The following is a 25,267-nucleotide window of genomic DNA, read 5'->3' as shown; positions in this document are numbered from 1 at the left end:
TCATTTCTTCGAAAATGCTATTTTCATAACAGTTAGGTGTTACCCAGGGAAACTCAAATAAGGCCTCCAAGATGGAACAAAGCAAGGCCAACAGACAGAAGCACAAACCAACCTTCCCCTCACAAAACTTACAATTTTTCTTTGAACGCAAGCACATTTGACATAGCGATAGCATTCGCAAACATGTATACACAAAGCAAATTTGCTATCAATCCGGCCATCAGACACCGAATATATCTCCAGCTAAGAAATACACTACTTTTATTTGCTACTCGCTCTTTGTATAGGACTAAGCCTTGTTCCGCATATCTGCATGAGGCTAATCCTTGCCTCCATATTTGCATGAGGTTAATCCTTGCCTCCATACTTGCATGAGGCTAATCCTTGCCTTCATACCTACATGATGTTAATCCTTGCCTCCATACCTGCATGAGGCTAATCCTTGCCTCCATACCTGCATGAGGATAATCTCTGCCTCGATACCTACATGAGGCTAATCCCTGCCTCCATATTTGCATGAGGCTAATCCTTGCCTCCCTACTTGCATGAGGCTAATCCCTGCCTCTATATTTGAATGAGGCTAATCCCTGCCTCCCTACCTGCATGAGGCTAATCCCTGCCTCCATATTTGCATGAGTCTAATCTCTGCCTCCATATTTGCATGAGGCTAATCCCTGCCTCCATACTTGCATGAGGCTAATCCCTGCCTCCATATTTGCATGAGGCTAATCCCTGCCTCCCTACCTGCATGAGGCTAATCCTTGCCTCCATATTTGCATGAGGCTAATCCCTACCTCTATATTTGTATGAGGCTAATCCTTGCCTCCATACCTGCATAAGGTTTATCCTTGCCTCCATACCTGCATGAGGCTAATCCCTGCCTCCACACCTGCATGAGGCTAATCCCTGCCTCCACATTTTCATGGGACTAAGCACTATCCCTCCTTACATGAAAATTGCTCTATTCTAGTACTATCTATTTGCTTTTCAATTGGGCTAAGCTCTGCCCTTCATTTCACAAGACTAAGCCTTGTTTTGGTAACACCATATTACCGTATCTCATGGGCTGAAATATCGCCAATCTATCCAAAGGTGTCATAGTCTAAAAGGCATCATCCTCATAGCCGGAAGACATTATACCATGGCCTGAGGATCATATTTGCATATCATTATTCAAAGGCGCCATGGTTCGGAGGCACCATCTTCATGGCCCGAGAATATCATTTCATGGACTGCGAATCCCTCACTGAACAACTCATTACCAAGACATCATGGTCTGAGGACGTCATCCTTAATCCGTCCGAAGACAACTTTCATGGTCCAAAGGGAATCTGCATCATATTTAAATTTTTGCACAAATATATGTCTGTAGCATCTCTTTATCTGCGGGTGACCAGCAAGCAACCGCTATCCTAGCAGGAGCTACCTCGCTCTAATTCCTTCAAATTACCTCACACCTAACCGTTCACCATAACCGCTCTTGCATCTCGTGTCTGTTCTTGCAATGGCTTCATCAGTATATTCTGTCCATGAATCCAGGACTACACGTGGCCTGATTCCTGTAAAAAAAAGGATATGTAGGCAGTTCAAAGACTATATTCTGGCCTCTGTCTTTCAAAACATTCCATTCGGTCAAAATTGGCCATCATTTCTTTAACCGAAAACTCTTTTCATCCTTCCCGAGTAAAGAGGGGCAGCTGTTGATACCCAATTTTTTCCTCATATTTTTTAAATATACATATATACTTCCAAAATAATGCATATGCATCATCACTTGGTTTTAAGACATATACAAGTATTTTTCATAATTTTCTATAATTTAAAGGATTTTTAAATCAATTTATTCCTATATTTTACTCTATAAATATTTGTTAATTGCATCACATATTATTTCTTTATCATTTAGTTTTATCACTTACACCCCGATTAGGCTTTAAATACTTTAACATATTTATCATAAATACATTTGCATTTTTAAAGGCTAGAATTGCACATTTGCAATAATAGCCCATATATACTTATAATTGCCATATTCATGAAAAAAATAAATTTTTATATTTTTACAATATTAAATAATTGTTGTTAACTATTTTTTATGCACAAATAATATTTTTACTATTTTATTTGTCAATTTACAAATTATTTTATTAATTAAAATGAGTATTTAAAATCTAGCCCCATTTTTATTTAATTTCGGACCTAAAAGCTACCCAAACCAACCCAATACTCAGCCCAATTTTAACCCATTAAATTAGCCCAAAAACCCCAGGCCCAATACCCATCTGCCCCAACCCAATGTCTGGCCAAATTCTGGTCGTTGATCATTTTGATCAACGATCCAAATTAACTCTTTCCTAAATTAAACTAAGCACCCCCCCCCCTACACTCGGTTATTCTCACCCACACAGCTGCCCTGAAATCCCTTTCCTCTCTAATGCTCTCAAAACCTAACCCTAATCGGACCTCACTGTCACTCGTCTATGGATATTCATGGTGGTTTCTTACCACCCCCAGGCCTCTAACGGCCTCTCCTATACTGGTATCACCATCTCCAGGGTCCTCAAGGGACCAGGGTTAGTCCGCATGTATCTATGGCCCTTTCTCGCCTGTTTCAGGCTGTTCCGGTGTGATTCCGAGTAAGAGCTTCCTATATTGCCTTAGATCTATGGGTTTCTAAACTTGTTTCTTCACCTCTGTGTTGTTCTTCTCGAAACACTAATTTCTTCCAAACTTCTTAGATCTGTACAGATCTAAGATGGTTTGGACCTATTTGTAGGAGTTTTACAATAACATTCCGATTTTTTACAGGAACCCTCTGATTTTTGAATGATTTTCCATCTTTCTAAACTAGGGTTTTCCGGAAATTTATTTTTCCAAAACATTTGATAATCTCGAGTGTTTAATCTTTTATTTCTCATATGTTTTAACCGATTTCGTAGGGTTTGCTCTAACCTTAACTTGTTTATACTAAAAGCCCTAATTTTCGATATTTTTTGTTTGGTTTCTGAGTTACTTGTGTATTGACTTTGTTCTTGCTTTAGTTCTTGTGATTTTTCTTTAGGCATTTAGATGTCTCGTGATTTTCTTATCTTAATATGCCTCTACTAAGTTTCTTGATTCAACTTTTCTATTGATTCTATATGTCTATGTTCTTTATGGCTATTCGTGGTAAACCTATTTTTCTCCTTAAATCAAAGTTGTTTTAAATGTTTGATTTTATCAATTTGCTTCGTTAAGACCTATGTATTGAATCCTGACTATTCATTTCTTGCCTTATTTTGTCTGCGAGACTTGTTGACTCTTTACGTGATTTTCTCTTTGATTGAACCCTTGACTAATCTGAAGTTCTTATTTTCTTATTTGATTTGAACTTTTTTCCTTAACAAAACCTTTGATTCTTACTTCTCTACTCGCTTTGATTGAACTTCTTACCTTAATTAGTTTCCCTTGCCTTATTTGTTATTTGCTGATTTTCACTAATTGTTTCCTTAATTGAAGCTCATGTTCATTCACCCCTAATTACATGTTTTGTACCCAAATCTTGCTTGATTCCCTTCCTTAAATATCTGTCTTGCTTTTATCGTTGATTGATTATCCCTTGATTAAAGGGAAGACTTACTGATTTTATGTGCGTGACTGATTTTGTGACTTTCCCTAATTGCTACATAATTGATCCCTTACCTTATTTTGTCTAACTCTTGATTATTATATAAACTCCCTCTTATTTTAACTTCAACACGAACAATAGATCAAAAACTACCACTTTACACTCTGAAAAAGACCCTCTCTAGTCTCTCTGCTACTTGTGATCTCTGTTATTCTAGTCGGCTGCAAGCCAAGGCTGGAAATTGCAATACCTTTCTCACATCTTGTGTTTTCTTTCTTTAACTCGGTATGCTTCTGATTAATTTTAAGAATCCAAACCTATGTGTTTAAATACTGCCTATTCAAATCTATGATCAGCATGTTTCCACTCTTACCTGCTTATTTGCTATCTTGTTTAACATGTCTACATATGAAAGCAAGTTTGTTCGACTAACTACTATTTATCTAGCATGCCTAGACTCTGCCTTTGTGTAATTATCATGTCTTCACCTGTTGATACTTGCCTAGCATGACCATCTAAGTATTTGCATGCTCTGCCTCACTCCTACTAAGTTAATTACTCTCCCTAGAATGGCTTCAACATGTTTCTGTTGTGATCTTTACTGCATGACCTACATCCCAATTTTGTGGAACCCCTTTAAGAGTTCTATTAAGGTGTATCCTCTATGTTCCCAACCCCTCTTCCCTTGTGTGATGGTTGTTTGCCAAAGTACATTCTAAAATTGTTTGTTCTATGACTTATGTTCTGATTGCAAATTGTTCCTTTACACTTTCCTCAAACTATTTTATCACTAATGGTTTTCAGAAGTTCTTTTCAGTCTAAGACCTTTCTTTTAAACTCTTTCAAACCATTATGCATTTTCACTTACTCCTAGAATACTAGGTCATGCCCCTCTGGTATGTGTACTGCTTAGAGATCCTTGAGATCTCTTTGGACACTAGCATATCAGGGCTGGCACTTCCACACTACACAATAATCAGTTATTATTTGAGAAAGGTCTAGGTGTGAGCATTGTTCGGGATCCTTGTGGTCCTTAGGGAACTCTGACACACCTAGACATGAAACTAGTTATGGAACTTTGGGCATTTGAGACTATTGGAGGCTTGGAAATCACTTTGGGCCTACTTCAGGCTCCCTATAGTTTAATTTATGTTCTGTTTATGTAATTTTATTAATCATTGGTCTGCAATAATTAATTATAAAAAACCAGTGGGGTAATTAGTGAAAAAGGGAGGGTAAGTGTATATTGTGGGTAAATTGGATAGATAACATGCCTATTGGGTCTATTTTGATTCAAGTGTGTTTGTTAGATAGTATGCCTATAAGATCTGCTTGGGTTTAAATAAATTCTACATCCTTTACTTTCACACAATTAGCAGACATGCCTTTAGGATCTGAATCAGCTTTATAATTAGATATCATGCCTATAGGGTGTAAAGTAATCAAAATTCAGTTTCCATTATAGCATGTATTCAAATTCGTCTCCTTAGAAATCATGCCTATAAGATCAAAATCAGCTTTTACTAATTAGATACCATGCCTATAAGATTAAAATCAGCTGTAATAGAAATCATGCTTATAGGATCTAAAACAAGTTTAGTTAGATATAAAATCAGTTTGACTCGTCGTCAGTTCTGAATCAGATTAAATATCACTAGAAAGCATGCCTATAGGACCCAAATTGCCCGTTTAAAAATTGTTTACTGGTTTACTACATTCCTAATCAGTAATAGATACCCTGCTCATAGTACATCACCATTATACGCCTAAGCAAGCCTATAGGACGATTAAAAATCCTACAACTGTAAAACTATGTTCTGTTATCTGTGACTGCTCATAATCAATAGGTCTAAAATCAGTAGCAGCTGAATAGGTCCTTGACACTTTGGTCCAAACTCAGCGCTGCATATTCTCTGCTCACCTGAATATCATGCTCTAAGGCTTTCTCTGAAATACCTGAAACTGTTGTTTGAGATGTGCACTTGTTCTGTTTGTGGAGGTAAATGTGAGCCTTTAATTATTCCCTCTTTAAATGCAGTCCTAATTGTTTTGATTGACGCCTAGAATTTTCTCCTTTAAGTACTTTAGGATGGTCTAGAACTATCTAAATTGGAGGTCCTAATTACCTCCAGGGCCACCAGGAAGGGACGGATAGTGCACGCATAGGACATCATTCAAGGTTACTAGAACGCTTTAGGCTATGACCAAGGGGAGGGAATTGGGTAGTAAGGATATGATGACTACGTGCTAATGTCATATGTAGCCCCTCATTGAGGAGTGATTACCGTGCATTGTGTAGGTATGATCCTATAGTCTAACCAACCTAGGACTCCTATTTCCCAACTCTCGTTGTTTAAATAAATTTATTTTTCTTTATATATGTGCAACTTGTTCAAGCCTTTTCCCTATTTCATTACTTGAATCATACATGTGCTTAGAATGTCAAAACATGCCTTTACTTGCAAGTACGTGTTAAAACTGTTTATTTGTTAAAAATGACTAATTCACATAGTTTAAGTTGGTCGGGACCCACCTTTGTGGACCGCGAAGGGTGCCTAACACCTTCTCCTCAAGGTTATTTCGAGCCCTTACCCTAATCTCTGGTCATGCAAACTAGTCCATGAGTTAATCACTCTAAGGTGCCCTAACGCACCATAATCCGTTAGTTGGCGACTCTTCAAATATCCAATTCCCAAAAGGAAACGAGTTATTTCTCCCATAAATGTCGAAACTCGGACTTCCACGTCAAAAAAGGAAAAAAGGGGTGCGATAGCATCTTCATTCTCTCCTTGTGTAATCTTGTGCTCTCAAAGGCGTGATATCTAAACTCATCAAGCTCGTGGAACTCCGTTACTCTACTTGTTCCTATAGCTTCACTATCAAGATTCAACTATCTCAACCTCCACCAAGCTCTATGCTCCAACTTTACTGGTAAATGACACGTCTTCCCAAACACCAACTTGTATGGCGACATGCTAATTGGAGTTTTGAAAGTGGTTCGATACGCCCAAAGTGCATCATCTAACTTCCTCACCCAATCTGTTCTAGTTGCATTCACAGTTTTAGTCAGCACACTCTTTATTTCTCTATTTGAAACTTCCACTTGCCCACTTGTTTGTGGATGATATGGGGTGGCCACCTTGTGGTGTACATCATACTTCTCTAACAACTTTGCAAAGGCTCGATTACAAAAGTGAGTGCCTCCGTCATTGATTATTGCCCTTGGGGTGCCAAATCGGGTGAATATGTTCTTTCTCAAAAAACCTATTACCCCCTTTGCATCATTTGTAGGGAGTGCTGCAACTTCTACCCATTTGGACACGTAGTCTATAGCGACGAGTATGTACTTGTTACCATATGAGCTGACGAAAGGCCCCATGAATTTGATCTCCCATACATCAAACACTTCTACCTCCTGAATTTGGTTCATAGGCATCTTATGTCTACGGGAAATGTTCCCGGTTTGTTGGAATTCGTCACAGCCCTTTATCCATAGATGTGCATCTTTGAAAAGTGTTAGCCAGTTGAACCCTGAGTCCAAGACTTTTGCAACTGTCTTTACTTCCCCGAAGTGCCCATCATATGGTGATGCCTGACATGCCTGCAAAATAGAAGACTGGTCTATCTTGGGGATACATCTCCGGATCATGTTATCAACCCAAATCCTAAACAGATAAGGATCATCCCAATAATACATGCGACAATCATGAAAGAACTTTTTCTTTTGAGCAGATGAAAGATCATACGGAACAATACCGCTCGCCAGGTAGTTTGCAATGTCTGCATACCATGGTGCTTCCTCAAGACTCGTGGCTAGCAGTTGTTCATCTAGAAAAGTTTCCAGAATTTCTTCTACCTCAACCTTCTTTTCAGCTCCTTCCAGCCTGGATAAATGTTCAGCTATTTGGTTCTCTATTCCCTTTCGGTCACGGATGTCCAAATCAAATTCTTGCAGCAGTAGCACTCATCGAATCAGGTGCGGTTTTGGCTCCTTCTCAATTAAGTACCTGAGAGCAGCATGGTTAGTATAAACAATTACCTTCGAGCCTATCAGGTATGACATGAACTTGTCAAATGCAAACACCACTGCCAACATCTCTTTCTTAGTCACAGTGTAATTTAGCTGGGCTCCACTCAGTGCTCTACTTGCGTAGTATATTAGATGCATGATTTTATCTTTTTGATGCCCAAGAACGGCTCTTACAGCACAGTCACTCGCATCACACATCAGCTCAAATGGTTGCTCCCAGTCGGGCGCAACTATGATAGGTGTTGTTACCAATCTCTTCTTTAATTCCTCAAAAGCTACCATGCAGTCATCAAAAAACACAAAAGGGTGATCTTTTTCAAGCAATTTACACAAGGGGTTAGCAATTTTAGAAAAATTCTTTATAAATCTCCTATAGAAACCGGCGTGCCCAAGAAAACTTCTGATTGCTTTGACAGAGGTAGGTGGTGGAAGCTTTTCTATCACATCAACCTTTGCACAATCCACCTCAATACCTTACTTGACACTAGGTGCCCCAAGACTATACCTTCTTGTAACATGAAATGGCACTTTTCCCAGTTGAGCACTAGATTAGTCTTGATACACCTTTTCAAAACTCTTCTCAAGTTCACAAGGCAATCATCGAATGAGTTCCCCACCACTGAGAAGTCATCCATGAAAATCTTCATTATCTCCTCTACCATATCTGTGAAGATGGCCATCATGAACCTTTGGAATGTGGCGGGTGTGTTGCATAGGCTAAACGGCATTCGCCGAAAAGCATAGATTCCATAAGGGCAGGTAAACAACGTTTTCTCTCTATCCTTCGAGGCAATAGAAATCTGATTATACCCCGAGTACCCATCCGGTAAGAAAAAGTGAGACCTCTCTGCCAATCTATCTAGCATCTGATCAATGAATGAAAGTGGTAAATGGTCCTTCCTGGTAGCCAAGTTCAACTTCCTGTAATCCATACAGATTCACCAACCTATGACTGTTCATGTAGAGATCAACTCGTTCTTCTCATTTTTCACTACCGTCATACCTTCCTTTTTTGGTACACACTACATTGGGCTAACCCAGTTGCTGTCAGAGATAGGGAATATGATTCCCGCATCTAACCATGTAATTACTTTCTTCTTCACCACTTCTTTCATGTTGGGGTTCGACTTTCTTTGATGTTTTCTGGAAGGTTTGTGCCCTTCTTCAAGCAGAATTTTATACATACAAAAAGCCGGGATGATCCCTTTAATGTCTGCAATGGTCCACCCAATTGCAGTCTTGCACTCAGCCAGTACCTGCAAAAGTTGTTCTGCCTGCACATCTAACAAACTAGCTAAGATAATAACAGATAAAGTTGAGTCAGGTCCTAAGAATGCATACTTGAGATGGGATGGCAGTGGATTCAGTTCCAACTTTGGTGGCTCTTCTATTGACAGCTTAGTTGGAGGAGTTTTTCTTTCCTCTAAGTGCAAAGGCTCAAACTCAAGTTCCCTTCTCCAAAAACCTTGTCCTTCAAGAGCAAGTACCCACTCTGCCAAGTCTTCACCATTAGCTTCATCTAAGTTCATGAGACAAGCTAGTAGAGGGTCTTTAAAGTTCAACGCCTCATCTTCCTCCTCCAAGACTACATCCACCGCATCTATTAGAGAGAAATTAGCAAATTCACTTGGTATCCGCATAGATTTCTGCACATTGAATGCTATCTCTTCATCGTTTAATCTCATATTGAGCTCTCCAATTTCACAATCAATTAAGTCTCTCCTAGTGGCCAAGAATGGCCTTCCCAAAATTAGGGGAATTTCCTCGTCAACCCGATAGTCAAGGATGACAAAATCTGCTGGGAACACAAACTTCCCAACTTGTACCAATACATCATCTAGAATCCCAAAGGGTCTTTCCACTGTTGTATCAGCCAGCTGTAATAACATAGACGTAAGTTTAGCTCTTCCAATGCCTAGCCTTCTGTAGATAGCCAAGGGCAAAAGGTTTATTCTTGCTCCCAGATCACACAGTGCCTTAGTAAATGCAAAGTTGCCTATTGTGCAAGGAATTGTGAAACTCTCTAGGTCAGACAGCTTCTCAGTTATGGGTCTCGTTACAACCGCACTGCAGGTCTGAGTCAGTGTAACCGTGGCTAAGTCTTGAAACTCAAACTTACGGGGCATCAAGTCCTTCATCATCTTCGCATAACCAGGCATCTCCTTTAATGCATCAATCAGTGGAATGTTTACCTAAATTTGCTTCAACATCTCCAAGAATTTCTTGTACTGCTCATTTTTCTGATACTTGGCCAATCTCTGTGGGAATGGTGCTGGAGGTCGCTTATTCCCTGTGAGTTGATTTTTCTCTTGTTCAGACTCTGCTTCTATTGTCTGCTGATAACTAGGGATTATAATGTATTTTACACTCCTTTTTACTTGACTTTTGATTAAAAATGTGTACAAAATAGTCCCAAAGGCTTACATGATGTACTTGTTTGCAGGGTTTGGTCAACAAGGTGACAATTCATCAAAACCATCTCAAAAAGGAGTGAAACATGCACAAGTACCAAGAACAAGTCCAAGCACAGTGCAACAGGACCACTGCGTCCGCACTCCATTCTGTGCGGTCCGTAGTGAGGAAGTTCAGAGAGGTGCTCATTTCAGACATTCAAGCAATGCGGTCGAAAAGCATTTTGTGCGGATCACAATGGACTCACCACGGTCGCACTCGATATTGTGCGGTCCGCAAAGCTGGATTTCTGAGAGTTGCCAATTTTGGGAATCATTTCCAGTGCGGTCCGCGGTGGCCAAGTTCAGAGAGCAGACTTTTAAACCAAGAAGCCTCATTGCGGCCGCACTCGATTTTGTTTTGTCCGCACTAACCCCGCCGGGGTATTTTTGTCCAGAAAATTTGGCCTAGTATAAATAGTTTCTTTTCCCATTTTTAGGTCATCAGTTGTATTTTAACGTTGGGTTGCGCTCGTGAACAGTGTTTCTTACCCATTTTGAGTATTTTACAATAGTTTTATCATTGAATCTTCAAGTTTTAGCTTGTAATTAAATATTATGGGTTTTTCTTCATTTATTTCTTTGTTTTCTTCTATTATCATGAGTAGTTAGACTTATAAGCTAGGGTTGTGGCTCAACCCTAGTGTGGGTATTTGATGGGTCTTGTGTTTTAAGGCTTGAATGTCTATGGGTGTTTGATATTTGGACTAATTTATGGTTTCAATGTTGAATTAGTGGTTGCAAACACTAATTTGTGCCTATTTGACTTGGATTCTTCTTGAGACAGAGAACTTGAGTCTAGGAATATTAGTCCAACAAGGAATTGGGGCATATTCTAGAGATTGATAGCCCCAATTAAAGGGTTAAACCTAGAGATAGTAATACCTGACTTGAACCTAAATTGCTTGCATAAATTATCATACCCAATTGGTCTTGAGAAAGTCAATCAGGGCAAAATCACTCAAACTACCGAGAGGTATAGAGTGAGAAGTTCAGTGCATTTGTTATATTGTAATCCCCAACATGACAACCTAGCCTTAGACTCGAGAATCCGTCAAGTATCCACCTAGGAGAAAGTCACTTCCCTAGTGTCTTTTAACTATTTAAACAACCCTTCAAATATCTTACTCTTAGCTTAACTTAGCTTAATTTAGCATCTTATTAGTATAAATTTAGAAGTAATATCAAAACCAACTATGATTAGAAGTGCAATTAAGAATAATTACGCATCTCCAATTTATATAGAAACTCAATTCTCATTTCTATCTCACTATGGAAATCGATCCCGACCTTCTCGAGTAAAAGCTACTCGACCACTCTCGCTACTCTGTAGTAGTGCAGGGTTGGCCCCGATCACTTTTTGGCACCGTTGTCGGGGAGCTAATGGTTTAGCTATCTATCTAAATAGTTTTGTGTATTGTTCTTCTTTCCTTCTGTGTTACTAATTTTTGTATGTCACATCTTTAGGTACAAAATGGCAGCAAACCACCCACCTCTTGGAGATCTTCCACCGGGGGAGGAGGTAGATGACAATGTTGATGATGAGGTTCCTATTGTACCTCAAGGACAAAGGAGAGGCCGCCAGGCCAATGATAATATTCCAGACCCTCCCCCGCCACCTCCAAGAGTGGCTTCCGAGTGCTTCCCAACCAAGGATATGGAAGTGCAGTTGTCCCAACCCAGATCCGGGCGGGCAATTTTCAAATTATCAATGTGATGCTGACATTGCTAGAGTAGTGTGGGTATTTCACGGGCGCTGCCAATCAAAATGCTTACAAATATCTCAAGGGTTTCGTAGATACCTACTGGGGGAGCAAGCAAACTAATGTGTTTGAGGATGCACTTCGGTTGAGACTATTCCCTTTCTCACTTAGAGGGAAGGCATTGGATTGGCTTGAGCAACTTCCCAACCATTCCATCACTACTTGGGATGAGTTGGCGGATAAGTTCATTGCAAAGTTTTTCTCACCGGGGCATATGGCAACATTGAGAGATGAGATCTTAGCCTTCAAGCAGGAGCCCACCGAACCATTACATGAGATTTGGGAGCGATATAGAACTATGGTAAAGGAATGTCCCAACAATGATATGACTGAGGCGATGATCCAACAGACTTTCTACCGGGGGATTGACACAACAAACCGGTGTATAGAGCCAATGTGCCACAGGGTGACCCCAAGGTCACTCACTTGCACAAAGATCTACATGACCATGGGCGGGCTATAGCAGAACTGACAACTACAATGAACCATTTAGAAAAGGCACAGTTGCAACAAGTTCAAAATCCGTGCCAAGTAAATGCTATGGAGGGTGTCAACATGCTAGTGAACAAAAGAAGACAAAGAGGTCAACAGAACCAAGGGAATTCGGATCAATTTGATAATGATTATGGTGGATTCCAAGATGATGGTTATGATAGGCAGAATGAAGAAGTGCAATACGTGAACAATTATCAAGGCCAAAGGGGCAATTCTTCTAACCAACAACAATGGAGACCACAAGGCAATTGGGGCAAACAACAATAACAAGGCAATGATAATTGGGGGAACAACAACCAAAATTCTAATTGGGTCAATCAGGATAATTGGAATGGCAACAACAATAACTGGGGTGGTAACAACAATCAGGAAGGTTAGAACAATGGCAATCAAGGAAATCGGGGGCAAGGCTTTCAAAGTCCCCCAATGTACCAACAACCGAAAAATTCACCCCCATTTCCATCCCAAGGTCCTAGTTCTTCCAACAACTAAATGGGGAGAATTGAAATGATGTTTGAACAGATGATGAAAAAGAATGCAGACTCTGATGCTTAGTTGCCTTCCCATAATACTTCAATCAGAAACTTGGAGGTTCAATTAGGCCAAATCTCACAATCCTTGAATACTTGCCCTAAGGGGGCACTACCAAGTGATATTGTAGTTAACCCTAAGGGTGGGAACAATCATGTGATGGCAGTGACTACGAGAAGTGGAAGAGGCGGTGATGTGAATGCCTCCAAGCAAAAAGCAATTTTGAGTGATGAAGTTGAGTTGCAAGAAGATGAAATTCCTTTTGTGGTCGAAAATGTGGTTGATGAGAACGTGAATGAAAAAGTGAGGATCAATATTCAAGATGCCAAGGTGGAGACTCAGAATGACGTGAACCCATCTAGGGAACACGTAATAGACATGCCAAAAATGGTTGTACCTAAAGCCAAGGCTCCTTTGCCAAGGCCACCTCCACCTTATCCTCAAAGGCTCGCAAAGCAGAAAAATGAGAATCAGTTTAAAAAGTTCATTGATATGATAAAGAGATTATCCATTAATGTGTCTTTGGTGGAGGATCTTGAACAAATGATGGGCTATGCTAAATTCATGAAGGACTTGATGACAAAGAAAAGATGCATGGATTGTGAAACTATCAAGATGACCCACCAAGTTAGTGCAATAGTGCACTCAATGGCCCCGAAGCTTGAAGATCCCGATGCTTTTACCATCCCTTGCACCATTAGGAGTGCAGACTTTGCTAAGGCTCTATGTGATTTGGGGGCAAGTATCAACTTGATGCCCTACTCAGTTTTCAAGACTTTGGGTACTAGGCAACCGAGGTCGACTTCCATGAGATTGTAAATGGCGGATAGAACTATGAAGAGGCCATTGGGTATTATTGATGATGTCCTTATCCGGGTGGACAAATTTATCTTGCCAGCTGATTTTGTGATCTTGTATTGTGAGGTAGATTATAAAGTTCCAATCATATTGGGAAGACCTTTCCTTGCTACTGGGAAGGCCTTAGTTGATGTGGAAGCAGGGAACTCACCTTCCGGGTGGGTGATGAGAAAGTGGTATTTCATGTGTGCATGTCAATGAAGTAGCCTGACAGTTCTAAGGTGTGCTCTTTTGTGGACCTTGTCACGGTGGTGAGAGTTGATGATACCAGTGCAATGATCAACGTGGAGGACCCACTAGAGGCAGTCTTGTTGAATCTTGATGTAAATGATGATGAAGGCCGAGTGGAGTGTGTGAATGTGTTACATAGGATGGGCTCTTACTCTTATGAGCCTAGGAAACTATCTTTGGATCTTGAAAATAGGAAGACTCCACCAACAAAACCTTCAATTGAGGAACCTCCGGTGTTGGAGTTGAAGTCATTGCCTCCACACCTCAGGTATGAGTTCTTATGCCCTAGTTCAACTTTGCCAGTTATTCTTTCTTCTTGTCTTACTAACATGTAGGTTGATGCCACATTGGCAGTGCTTTAAAAGTGGAAAAAGGAAATTGGATGGACCTTAGCTGATATTCGGGGATAAGCCTCGCATTCTGTATGCATAAGATTATTCGGGAAGATGATGCAAAGCCCTCCTTGGAACATAAAAGGAGGTTGAACGAGGCAATGCAAGAAGTTATGAAAAAGGAAGTAATCAAATGGTTGGATGCATGGGTTGCGTACCCCATCTCTGATAGCTCTTGGACTTCGCCGGTGTAATGTGTACCGAAGAAGGGTGGCATGACCGTGGTTGCAAATTTGCAAAATGAGTTGATTCCTACCAGGACCGTCATCGGGTGGAGGGTATGCATGGACTACCGCAAGTTGAATAAAGTGATCCTGACGGATCACTTTCCATTGTCTTTTCTTGATCAGATGTTAGATCGATTTGCTGGGCATGCCTTCTACTATTTCTTGGATGGGTATTCTATTTACAACCAAATCTTGATTGCTCCAGAAGATCAGGAAAAGACCACATTCACTTGTCCATATGGCACTTTTGCCTTTTCTCAGATGCCTTTTTGGTTGTGTAATGTACCGGCTACATTTCATAGGTGTATGATGGTCATTTTTACCGATATGATGGAAGATATTTTGGAGGTGTTCATGGATGACTTTAGTGTTGTAGGTGATTTATTTGAGGAATGTTTGAAAAATCTTTATAGAGTGTTAGCGCATTGTGAAGAAACCAATCTTGTTCTTAATTGGGAGAAATGCCACTTCATGGTGGAAGAGGGCATAGTTCTTGGGCAAAAAACTTCAAAGCATGGTATAGAGGTGGACAAAGCAAAAATTGATGTGATTTCAAGGCTCCCTTCCCCTACCTCTGTAAAGGGAGTCAGAAGTTTTCTTGGGCATGCGGGGTCCTACCGGAGATTTATCAAAGACTTTTCAAAGGTAGTGAATCCCTTATGCAAGTTATTGGAAAAAGATGTCAAGTTTGTGTTCGATGAGAGATGTATGCAAGCTTTTGAACTTCTCAAGCACAAGTTGACCTCCACTCCTATTATTACCGCAACTAATTAGAGCTTGCCTTTTGAGCTCATGTGTGATGCGATCGATGTTGCGGTTGGGGCGGTTTTAGGTCAAAGAGTGAACAAAATGTTTCATCTGGTGTACTATGCAAGCAAGACAATGAATGATGCTCAAGTGAACAACACGGTGACTGAGAAAGAGCTTTTGGCTATTATGTTCGCGATGGAGAAATTTCGACCATATCTTATGGGTGCCAAGGTCATAGTCCATACCGATCATGTTGCACTCCGGTACTTGATGATGAAAAAGGATTCCAACGCTAGACTGATGTGATGGGTTTTGTTACTTCAAGAGTTTGATTTGGAGATTGTGGACCGTAAGGGTAGTGAAAACCAAGTGGCGGACCACTTGTCCAGATTGGAGGAGAAGGGGAGGCCTCGTGATGGCCTAGAGATCAATGATTCATTTCCCAACGAACAACTCCTTTAGGTGTCGATGAATGGTATGCCATGGTTTGCAGACGTTGCTAATTTCCTTGTGACTGGTATAATCCCGTGAGAGCTCTCTTCTAACCAAAGGAAGAAGCTCAAATGGGATAGTTTGGATTTCTATTGGGATGAGCCATACTTGTTCAAGATTTGCATGGATGGTGTGATCCAAAGGTGTGTCCCGGAGGAGGAGCAATTGAGTATCTTAGCCGTGTCTTTACACAACAATGAGTCCCGGAGTGTTATTGCGTTTCTCAAGAAGAGCATTTTTACAAGGTTTGGCACTCCCCGTGCAATCATAAGTGATGGGTGATCTCATTTTTGTAATAGAGCTTTTGACACTTTGCTTGCAAAGTATGGTGTCAATCATAAAGTTTCTACTCTTTATCATCCTCAAGTGAGTGGCCAAGTTGAAGTCTCAAATAGGGAAATCAAGAGTATATTGTCAAAGACGGTCAATGCAAATAGGACCAATTGGTCAAAGAAGTTAGATGATGCTCTTTGGGCTTATAGGACTGCTTACAAGACTCTGATTGGTATGTCTCCTACCGGTTAGTGTTTGGGAAAGTTTGTAATCTACCGATTGAGTTAGAGCAAAAGGCCATGTGGGCTTTGAGGAATCCGAATCATGAATGGGATGTGGCAACAAATCTTCGTGTGGAGCAGTTTAATGAACTTGATGAATTTCGATTTCATGCCTACTCCAGTCCGTCCTTGTACAAGGACAAGATGAAGTACCTTCATGATAAATATGCTCGTGGCAAGGAGTTCAAAGTGGGTGATTTGGTTCTCTTGTTCAATTCTCGGTTACATCAGTTTCCGGGAAAGCTTAAGTCGAAATGGAGCGGACCTTTTGAAGTGGTGTTTGTGTCTTTATTTGGTGCACTTGACTTGACGAACAAAAATGGGGAGGTTTTCAGAGTTAATGGCCACAGGGTCAAGCACTACCTGGGCAAGATTGATGACAGCCACGTGGTGGCATTACTCCATCTGAAGTAATTTGATGGTAACCTGCATCATGTCGCGATATTAAATCAAGCGCCTCTTGGAAGGCAACCCATGTGTCTTTCTTTTTGTTTTTCTTTGATTCTCTTTATAATGTAGGATTTATTTTTTGGACTGACTGGTTGTGAGATGTTGTAAGATTGTTTTGATGCAGTGCAGGACCAAGTTTGGAAAAATGATCACTCTCTGAAGTTTGCAATGTAGACCGCACTTCATTTTGTGCGGCCGCAAAGGCCTTAGTGCGGGGGCAAAAATCCAATGCAGACCGCAGAGTTGATTGATCGAAAGTGAGGAGTCTCTGAAGTTTTCCATCACGGTCGCAATGCATTTTGTGCTGTCTGAGGTAGACCACTGCGGCCGCATTGCATTTCTTGTGGTCCGCAGTGGTCATCTCCCTAGTGCTTCATGTTTTTGAGTACCGTGGATCGCAGTGCCATTTTGTGCAGTCCGCGGTGGGTAAGTGAGATGGGCCCCAGGTCCTTTTTCTATAAATAGGACCTGAGGCCCTCAGTTTGAACTTTTCGACTTTTTATTCTCAGAGCTTAAAAAAATTATTTTTCACCACTCTAATTGCACAAATTCAGCTGCTAAGTCTCGTTAATCAAGCTTGCATCTCACTTCTGGTAACTTTAACTCCCCCTTAATCGTTTAATTTTGTCATTTTCTTTTAATTTTTATTTTTCTTAGTGTTCTTCTGTTTCTTCCCGTTTTTCTGTCAATTGTGTAGCATAGGTTAGTTTATTCTTGTTTTAATTAGGACTAATTAGTGAAAACACTGATTCAACACCTAGGGAATTAATAATAGGTAAACATTTGGACTAAAAATGTGAAAAACTTGAACCCTAGGCTGGTATTGCTATTGGGTACTCACCGCAATCTGCGGTGGATTTTGTGCGGTCCGAAGTGCTATTTTGCACCGACCATGGTGGTAAATGTTCTGAATGCTGACAAGTGAGGACCGCGACCGCAATGGATTTTGTATGGTCCACGGTGCCTCAATGCATTTTTTGCGGTCTGCGGTGCATAGATTCAGAGAGTGGGTAGTCTGAACCCCACCTCAATGCGGACCGCAGTGCATTTTGTGCAGTCCGCGGTAGCTTCTTTGCGGCCACACTTCATTTCGTACGGTTCACGGTCTGCAACTTCTAAATGTCTGTAATTTTTCTAAAATGTTTCACTGACTCTGCGGATACTAACAAAGTTCAACTGTATTTTCTTTGCAGATCATGGTGAAATTACGATGCAAAGGTGATAAACAATTAGGGAAAGGAGAGTCCTCCCGGGGTAGGGGATGGGGCATGATAATATTGACCCCGCAAGCCCGGCAAACCATCAAAAACACCCGGAGGCTCATAAAGGCTGCTGATAGAGCCATTGACTAATCTGGGAGTGCATATGAGCCTTCCCGGGAGGCATCGTCAGACTCCGTGCCAGAGTATGTTCCTGACTGTCCGGAGAGGAACAGGTTGAGGGATACACATCTGGTCTCTCCCACTACCCAAGCATCAGTGCGCATATCTTCTGAGTCGTCTGAGGGCTCAGCTACAGGCAGTGGAAATGAATACTCCACCTCGGTTACAGCTTCACTATCCGGGGAGGGGCCCATAGAAGAAGAAGAAGGAGAAGAAGTCAGAGGGGGTGAGCCCCAAGTAGGAGGGTAGAGAGAACCAGAAACCTGGAGTCCTGGAAGGATAGGTTCGTGAGTGAAGTGGCCTACTACAAATTCAGAGAGTAGTGGCCCGAGAGGAAACTAATACCTGAGCGAAAATTCATCACCCAGGACCTCATGCCTTACAACCCTAATGTGTTGAGGCAGTTCAGAGAAAGAGAGAGATGGGATTATTTCATAGTCCATGTGGAGGATGCCAATGAGAATTTGATGAAGGAGTTTTATACGAATGTTGCCCGCATCAAAAAGGGCACCACAGTAACCAAAGTGCGGAACTTGAAGGTGAAATTTGATAGCAAAACTATAAATGACTACCTAGGATTTTCGGAGGAGGATGAGGCACTGTACTTAGAAAAGGTGGCATTAGGCGAGGCTGCTCGTCCTTGGTTGGCAGAGTGATTGGAAATCCCAGGTACCACCCCAAATTGGTTGACTACAGGAGTGAAGATTCTGAGGAGGACACTGAACTTTGAAGCTAAAGGGTGGGAAACATTTGTGCGTAGCAAGCTAGATCCCACCACTCACGATAACTCACTTCCTATCCACCGGGCTATATTGGTGGCATCGATCATGGCGAGGTACTCGATTAACATCAGGAATGTGATGTCCCAGGTAATTACACGGGTGGTGAACGAAGGTGACAGATCATACACCTTCCCCAACTTCCTGACCATGTACTTTGAGGACTTAGATTTGGAGAAGTGGAGATTCAATGTGAAAGTGAAGGCAAAGGAACCATTCTCCTGGTACAACACCAAGGGACCCGACCACCCCAAGGACCCCAAGGGAAAAGCCATTACTTCAACTGGCCAGTCTAAAGAGCCAGTAGTAGTAGTGGCTCCTACTCATCCTTCTTCCACCACAGCAGACATGGCCCCAGGACCATCCACTTCCACAGCTCTAGAGATCCCCACATCTACTGTATATCCACTGACTGCCTACAGCCTGAGCCAGACCCTCGCCAGTATCAACAACTGGATACAGACAGCCACTTCTAAGCTGTTTGTACTATCTACTTTGGTGGCAGCCCAGTCAGCACCTCCTCTGCCATAGGTCCCACAGTCAGTGGAGGACACTTTGAAGGAGCTTCTGGACAACTAGAAGAAGCTCATAAATGTTGTTGACTCTCATGGAAAGGCATTGAAGGAGTTTGCTAGGGAGGCGAAGAAAATGAGAAAGACTTGGGCTTCAAAAGAGTCAGTGAAATAGATAAAGATGGAGGTAGAGAGGTTGAAGGTGGATCACCTACCTCTGGATCTGTTATTGCATGACCCGGCTCCAGTAGCCCAGCCACAGCCAGAGCAGGAGTCAGAGAGGCCACCCAAGAGGAAGAGGGTGATTCCCCATACTGACGATGCTGTCATAGAGTTAGAGGACCCACAGGGAGGATCCTCTAGCCAGCCCCAAATTCTAGTACAGGCCCAGGACTCAATGCAGGCACAGGTCCCAGTGGATACAAAAGTACAGGGAGCCAGTCACAGGTTCCCAAGCAGACCGAGGACCTAGGGACCCAGACTCATGACCCTATGCAGACGGAGGGCCGATAGGGAGTTTCTTTTTCCACTCGTCCTTATTTTGTGCTTATTTTAGTTAGTTAGCATTGAGGACAATGCTAGCTTTCATTTGAGGGGATAGCCCTATTTGGATGACTGTATATATGACAATATTTTTTTTCTTTATGTTTTCTTTTTAACTTTGGTATGTATATAACTTTATCATTTTATTGCACTTTTCGTACTTTTTACTTTTGGGTCTGTATATAAAGTTACGTTCTTATGTATATATTCATTCTCTCTATTATATATTTGACTAATTCCCCTCTTGTATATATTCATTCTACTTTCTGCATTTTTCCTTTCATAGCTTCTTATTTCATTTTCGTAGCTTCTTGTTTTGAGTTTTTGCGTGCAATAAGCCTTTGGTTTTCTTAATGTCACGATTCTTTCCAAAGGTGGAATTTGTGTGAACCGGGTGTCTCTTCTCGATGATAGATGGCATGACAACCTTCTTAAGGGTTTGAGTCTATTTTTTTATTTTGCTTTTTAGTATCTAGTTGGCAAGGGTACCTCAAACAAAGCTTCACTTGGGCCTAACACATTTGACTTTGATCCTATGGTCAAAAACAAATTGTTGTGTATAGGATGGTGAAAGTTGTGACCTTGAGACTCTTGTGTTGGCCGATAATCATCAAGTGGTTTTTCGGGACCATTGTGTTGCACAAATCTTAGCTAAGGTTGTTGTGGACCCCCGACTCTATTTCTTTAGCAATCCTATAGCTCGTGTGGTGAGAATTTGAATTGCAATTCCAAGTCCCGAGCCATTAGTCTAGAACTTGCCCTGAATGTTTGTCTAGGCAAAATCCTAAGTGTAATTTGACTTGAGATGTGATTATAGGCTCCTCTTGATCCAAATGTTATCTTGAACACTTCCATAGCCTACCAATAATAATATCCCTAGTCAACCCTTTTGAGTCATAGACCTTTTTCTTTCAAGAACCACGATACAAGCCTTTACCCATTCTAAAATACCCTCTCTTGGCACCCGATCTTTTCTTAGCACATGGAAGAAGCATAAGTTTGGGGGGTGAGACGAGGAATGCAACAAAGTGGTAAAAGGTACAAAATGAAGAAAAGGAAAGGTAATGAAAAAGAAAGAAAATCAAAAAAATAAAGAGAATGATCAATGTAGAAAAGAATGAAGATATTTAATAAAAGTAAAAAGATGAAAGGTGTGGAAAGTTGAGAAAGGAAAAAAAGTTTGAAATGAACAAGAAAGAGTGACAGTGTGTCTCTCTAACCCTTTAGAAAGAAGTTAAAGGACTTAAAAAGTCAAGAGAATATGTGCCAAAATGAAGCAAAAGAAGTGCTAAAGGGAATATGGAACCTACTTAGATCAAACATTTCCTACCCTGAACCAATAGCCTTCACTATATCTCCACAAAAGCCCTATATGATCTTGAATTGAATGAAGCTTACATTAGTGGTGACTTACTTAAGGGGCAAGCATATGGTACTTAGAGCTGGACTTGTGACTTTTCTTTGAGAGAGATGAGTGTATTTCCATTAACCTAATTCTGAGTGCTACAATCCTAAAGGTGAGGTTTGCTTAGGGAGAGTTGAGGATGTGTGAGTTTGGGTTCCACAATGACCAAGGTAGTAGAAAGAGTTTCTTTGATGTGTAGTCAACTCTTGATGCTCTTGTGTCGCACTAAATCCATGGTGCTTAAAAGGTCGAATGTTGTTAATGATTCATTTGAATTTAGGGCAATTTTTAGTCCCAATTGAGGTTAGATGAGGTCATTTTAGGTTAGCTGAATTTTCTTGGATTTACTCTTAAGGGGTGGGTCTTATTTTGTTTGCTTGAGGACAAACAAAAGCTTAAGTTTGGGGGAGTTGATAACTAGGGATTATGATGCATTTTACACTTATTCTTACTTGAGTTTTGATTAAAATGTGTACAAAATAGTCCCAAAGGCTTACATGATGTACTAGTTTGTAGGATTTGGTCAACAAGGTGACAATTCGTCAAAACCATATCAAAAAGGAGTGAAACATGCATAAGTACCAAGAACAAGTCCAAGCACAGTGCAACAGGACTACTGCGGCCGTACTCCATTCTGTGCGGTCCGTAGTGAGGAAGTTCAGAGAGGTGCTCATTTCAGACATTCAAGCAATGCGGCTGCAAAGAATTTCATGCGGACAGCAATGGACTCACCGCGGCCACACTCGATATTGTGCTGTCCGCAAAGCTGGAGTTCAGAGAGTTGCCAATTTTGGGAATCATTGCTAGTGCGGTCCGCGGTCCTTTTTGTGCGGACTGAAACAGAAGCCACCGCGGCCGCGGTGCATTTTGTGTGGCCCGCGGTGGCCAAGTTCAGAGAGCAGACTTTTAAACCAAGAAGCCTCATTGCGGCCGTACTCGATTTTGTGTGATCCGAACTACCCCCGCAGGAGTATTTTTGTCCAGAAAATTTGGCCTAGTATAAATAATTTTGTTTTTTCATTTTTAGGTCATCAGTAGTATTTTAACGTTGGGCTATACTCGTGAATAGTGTTTCTTACCCATGTTGAGTAATTTTACAATAGTTTTATCATTGAATCTTCAAGTTTTAGCTTGTAATTAAATATTATGGGTTTTTCTTCATTTATTTCTTTATTTTCTTATATTATCATGAGTAGCTAGACTCATTAGCTAGGGTTGTGGCTCAACCCTGGTGTGGGTATTTGATGGGTCTTGTGTTTTAAGGCTTGAATGTCTATGGGTGTTTGATATTTGGATTAATTTATGGTTTCAATGTTGAATTAGTGGTTGTAAACACTAATTTGTGCCTATTTGACTTGGGTTCTTCTTGAGAAAGAGAACTTGAATCTAGGAAAATTAGTCCAACAAGGAATTGGGGCATATCCAAGAGATTAATAGCCCTAATTAAAGAGTTAAACCTAGAGATAGTAATACCCAACTTGAACCTAAATTGCTTGCACAAATTATCATACCCAATTGGTCTTGAGAAAGTCAATTAGAGCAAAATCACTCAAACTATCGAGAGGTATAGAGTGAGAAGTTCAGTGCATTGGTTATATCGTAATCCCCAACATGACAACCTAGCCTTAGACTCAAGAATCCGTCAAGTATCCACCTAGGAGAAAGTCACTTCCCTAGTGTCTTTTAACTATTTAGACAACCCTTCAAATATCTTACTCTTAGCTTAATTTAGCATCTTATTAGTATAAATTTAGAAGTAATCAAAACCAACTATGATTAAAAGTGCAATTAAGAGCAATTACGCATCTCCAATTTAGATAGAAACTCAATTCATATTTCTAGCTCCCTGTGGAAATCGATCCCGACCTTCTCGGGTAAAAGCTATTTCGACCACTCTCACTACTCTGTAGTAGTGCAGGGTTGGCCCCTATCATCTGCTCCGGTGCAACCTCATTCTCTTTCACAACCTCTTATTCTTTGTTGGTGTTCTCTTGTGCATGTTGTATCGTCATTAAACTTGCTAAATCTTCTAGCTCAATGGGTACTGGCACCAGTGTCTCTATCGGTCTGCTTTCACAAGCAATTTCTTGCTCCAGATCTAAGTCTCTACCATTTTGGAGACTCACTGCCATCAGCTGCTTCGGACCCTGCTCTTTTGGATTGATTTGGGTGTCTGCAGGTAACGTCCCATCAGGACGATTATTTAGGGCCATGGAAATCTGTCCTAATTGGATTTTAATATTCCTTATTGCTGACTCATGTGAGTCTACTCTATCAGTTAGTTTTCTAGTGGATCCAATCATTTGTTGCATCATTCCCTCAAGTTTAGAAAACACATCATCATGTCTCATAATCTGTTGTGGTGGTTGTTGATATACATGCTGCTGATTTTGTTGGTTGTACCTTTTTTGCCTTTGGTAAGGCACCATTTGCTCATGTGGTCACATAGCCCCATGGTTATTGTTGTTGTACTACTACTGAGCTGGTCTATATTATTGATTCTGTTGACCCCAATTCTGACCACCTGGTCTCGTTCCCCCGTAGTTGGCCACATAATTCATATTTTTCTAATATTGTTGGTTATCACCTTCAGCACTCCACGAGTAGATATATGGTTGATTAATGCATGATGTACATAAACCTCCATTAGTTGCATCAACTATGTGTATCTGCTGCTTCTAGCCCGATTCATCAACCTTTTTGGTGAGTATGCTCATTTGTGTCAGTAGAATGGCCATATTTTCAGCTATGGAGTTAGCCGAATCTATAGCCACTGAGTGAACCACAAGAGTGATTGGAGCGTTTCTTGTTGTCCATCCTGAGTTTTGTGACATCTTGTCAAGTAGGGTCTTTCTCTCTCTAAATGTTTTGCTCAAAAATGCTCCTCTTGCTGAAGCATTAACATTGGCTTTCAAACTATCTACTAAACCCATGTAAAATCTCTGCCCCAACATATGCTCTGAAATACCATGATGTGGACACGTAACCAGCAGACCCTTGAATCTTTCCCATGTTTCTTGTAGCGTCTTAGTTGGTTTCTGTCTGAAACTCAATATCTCATCAATTTTCTGAGCAGACTTGTTGGGTGGATGAAATTTGTTCAAATATTGCTTGACTAATTCCTCCCAAGTAGTAATGGAGTTTATGGGGAGTGAATTAAGCCAAGTCTGAGCTGCTCTTGTCGCTGAGAATGGAAACAACAACAAACGTATTGCTTCTGGTGTCATATTGTGTTGCCGCTGCATGGAACAGATTGACATGAAATTCTTTAGATGTTGTTGAGGATCTTCAACATATGACCCAGAGAACAGTCCTTTGTTTTGCAACAAATGTAGCATGTTATTTGTGATTTGGAATGAATCAGCTTGTATATGAGGGACTACAACGGCAGTTGCTAAGTTATCAGCTGTGGGTTGTGCCCAATCATATAATGTTGCTTCTGGCACAAGAGGTTCCACACCCTGATCATTTGGGTCATTCACGTTTTCTCGATTGTTTGGATTATCATCTTCCATGTCTGGTTCAATTTGTTCGGTCGAGTTCTGTTGTCATTTGCCTTTCATGTTTGCACGATTCAATGCCTTGAACACTTTCTCGGGATCGGATAATGCTTCGAGCAATTCACCAGTTCTTGAGGAGTTTCTAGTCATGCACCTGTAACAACCACGACTACAAACGTTAGAATTTCAATGGTCAATTTAAATTGAAGAAAATTGACTACACTAAGAATTTTTTTTTGCACTTCTTTTTAACTACAATCAATAACACCGTTAATTCCCCAACAACGGTGCCAAAATTTAATCACGCCCAACTATG

The 25,267-nt window shown here is 40.9% G+C and overlaps 2 protein-coding genes and 1 non-coding gene across 3 annotated transcripts; 2 read left to right on the top strand and 1 right to left on the bottom strand.

Annotated features, from left to right (window-relative positions):
- Positions 1–8,659: 8,659 nt before the first annotated feature.
- LOC138885927 (uncharacterized) lies at positions 8,660–9,796 on the bottom strand. Its single transcript, XM_070166931.1, has one exon. It carries the CDS (start codon positions 9,794–9,796, stop codon positions 8,660–8,662), a length of 1,137 nt encoding a protein of 378 aa, XP_070023032.1.
- Positions 9,797–13,035: 3,239 nt separating this feature from the next.
- LOC138885926 (uncharacterized) lies at positions 13,036–14,358 on the top strand. Its single transcript, XM_070166930.1, has 3 exons — positions 13,036–13,614; positions 13,941–14,083; positions 14,301–14,358. Exons 1-3 carry the CDS (start codon positions 13,036–13,038, stop codon positions 14,356–14,358), a joined length of 780 nt encoding a protein of 259 aa, XP_070023031.1.
- Positions 14,359–24,415: 10,057 nt separating this feature from the next.
- LOC138886578 (small nucleolar RNA R71) lies at positions 24,416–24,521 on the top strand. The gene has a single exon (XR_011405628.1). It is a non-coding gene; the product is annotated as a small nucleolar RNA R71 (small nucleolar RNA).
- Positions 24,522–25,267: the final 746 nt, after the last annotated feature.

Source organism: Nicotiana sylvestris, chromosome 2, assembly GCF_000393655.2.
Source record: "Nicotiana sylvestris chromosome 2, ASM39365v2, whole genome shotgun sequence".
Lineage (NCBI taxonomy): Eukaryota > Viridiplantae > Streptophyta > Magnoliopsida > Solanales > Solanaceae > Nicotiana > Nicotiana sylvestris.
This window is presented reverse-complemented; position numbering and strand designations above follow the sequence as displayed.

Bases quoted from the DNA above. Each gene is read 5' to 3' on its own strand.
- LOC138885926 (XM_070166930.1), top strand. From the start codon at position 13,036: ATGGCAGTGACTACGAGAAGTGGAAGAGGCGGTGATGTGAATGCCTCC. The intron at 13,615-13,940 runs GCAAGTATCAAC...TCAATGAAGTAG, and splicing joins AGGCTCTATGTGATTTGGGG to CCTGACAGTTCTAAGGTGTG. The intron at 14,084-14,300 runs GTGTGTGAATGT...ACTAACATGTAG, and splicing joins GATGATGAAGGCCGAGTGGA to GTTGATGCCACATTGGCAGT.
- LOC138885927 (XM_070166931.1), bottom strand. From the start codon at position 9,796: ATGCCTGGTTATGCGAAGATGATGAAGGACTTGATGCCCCGTAAGTTT.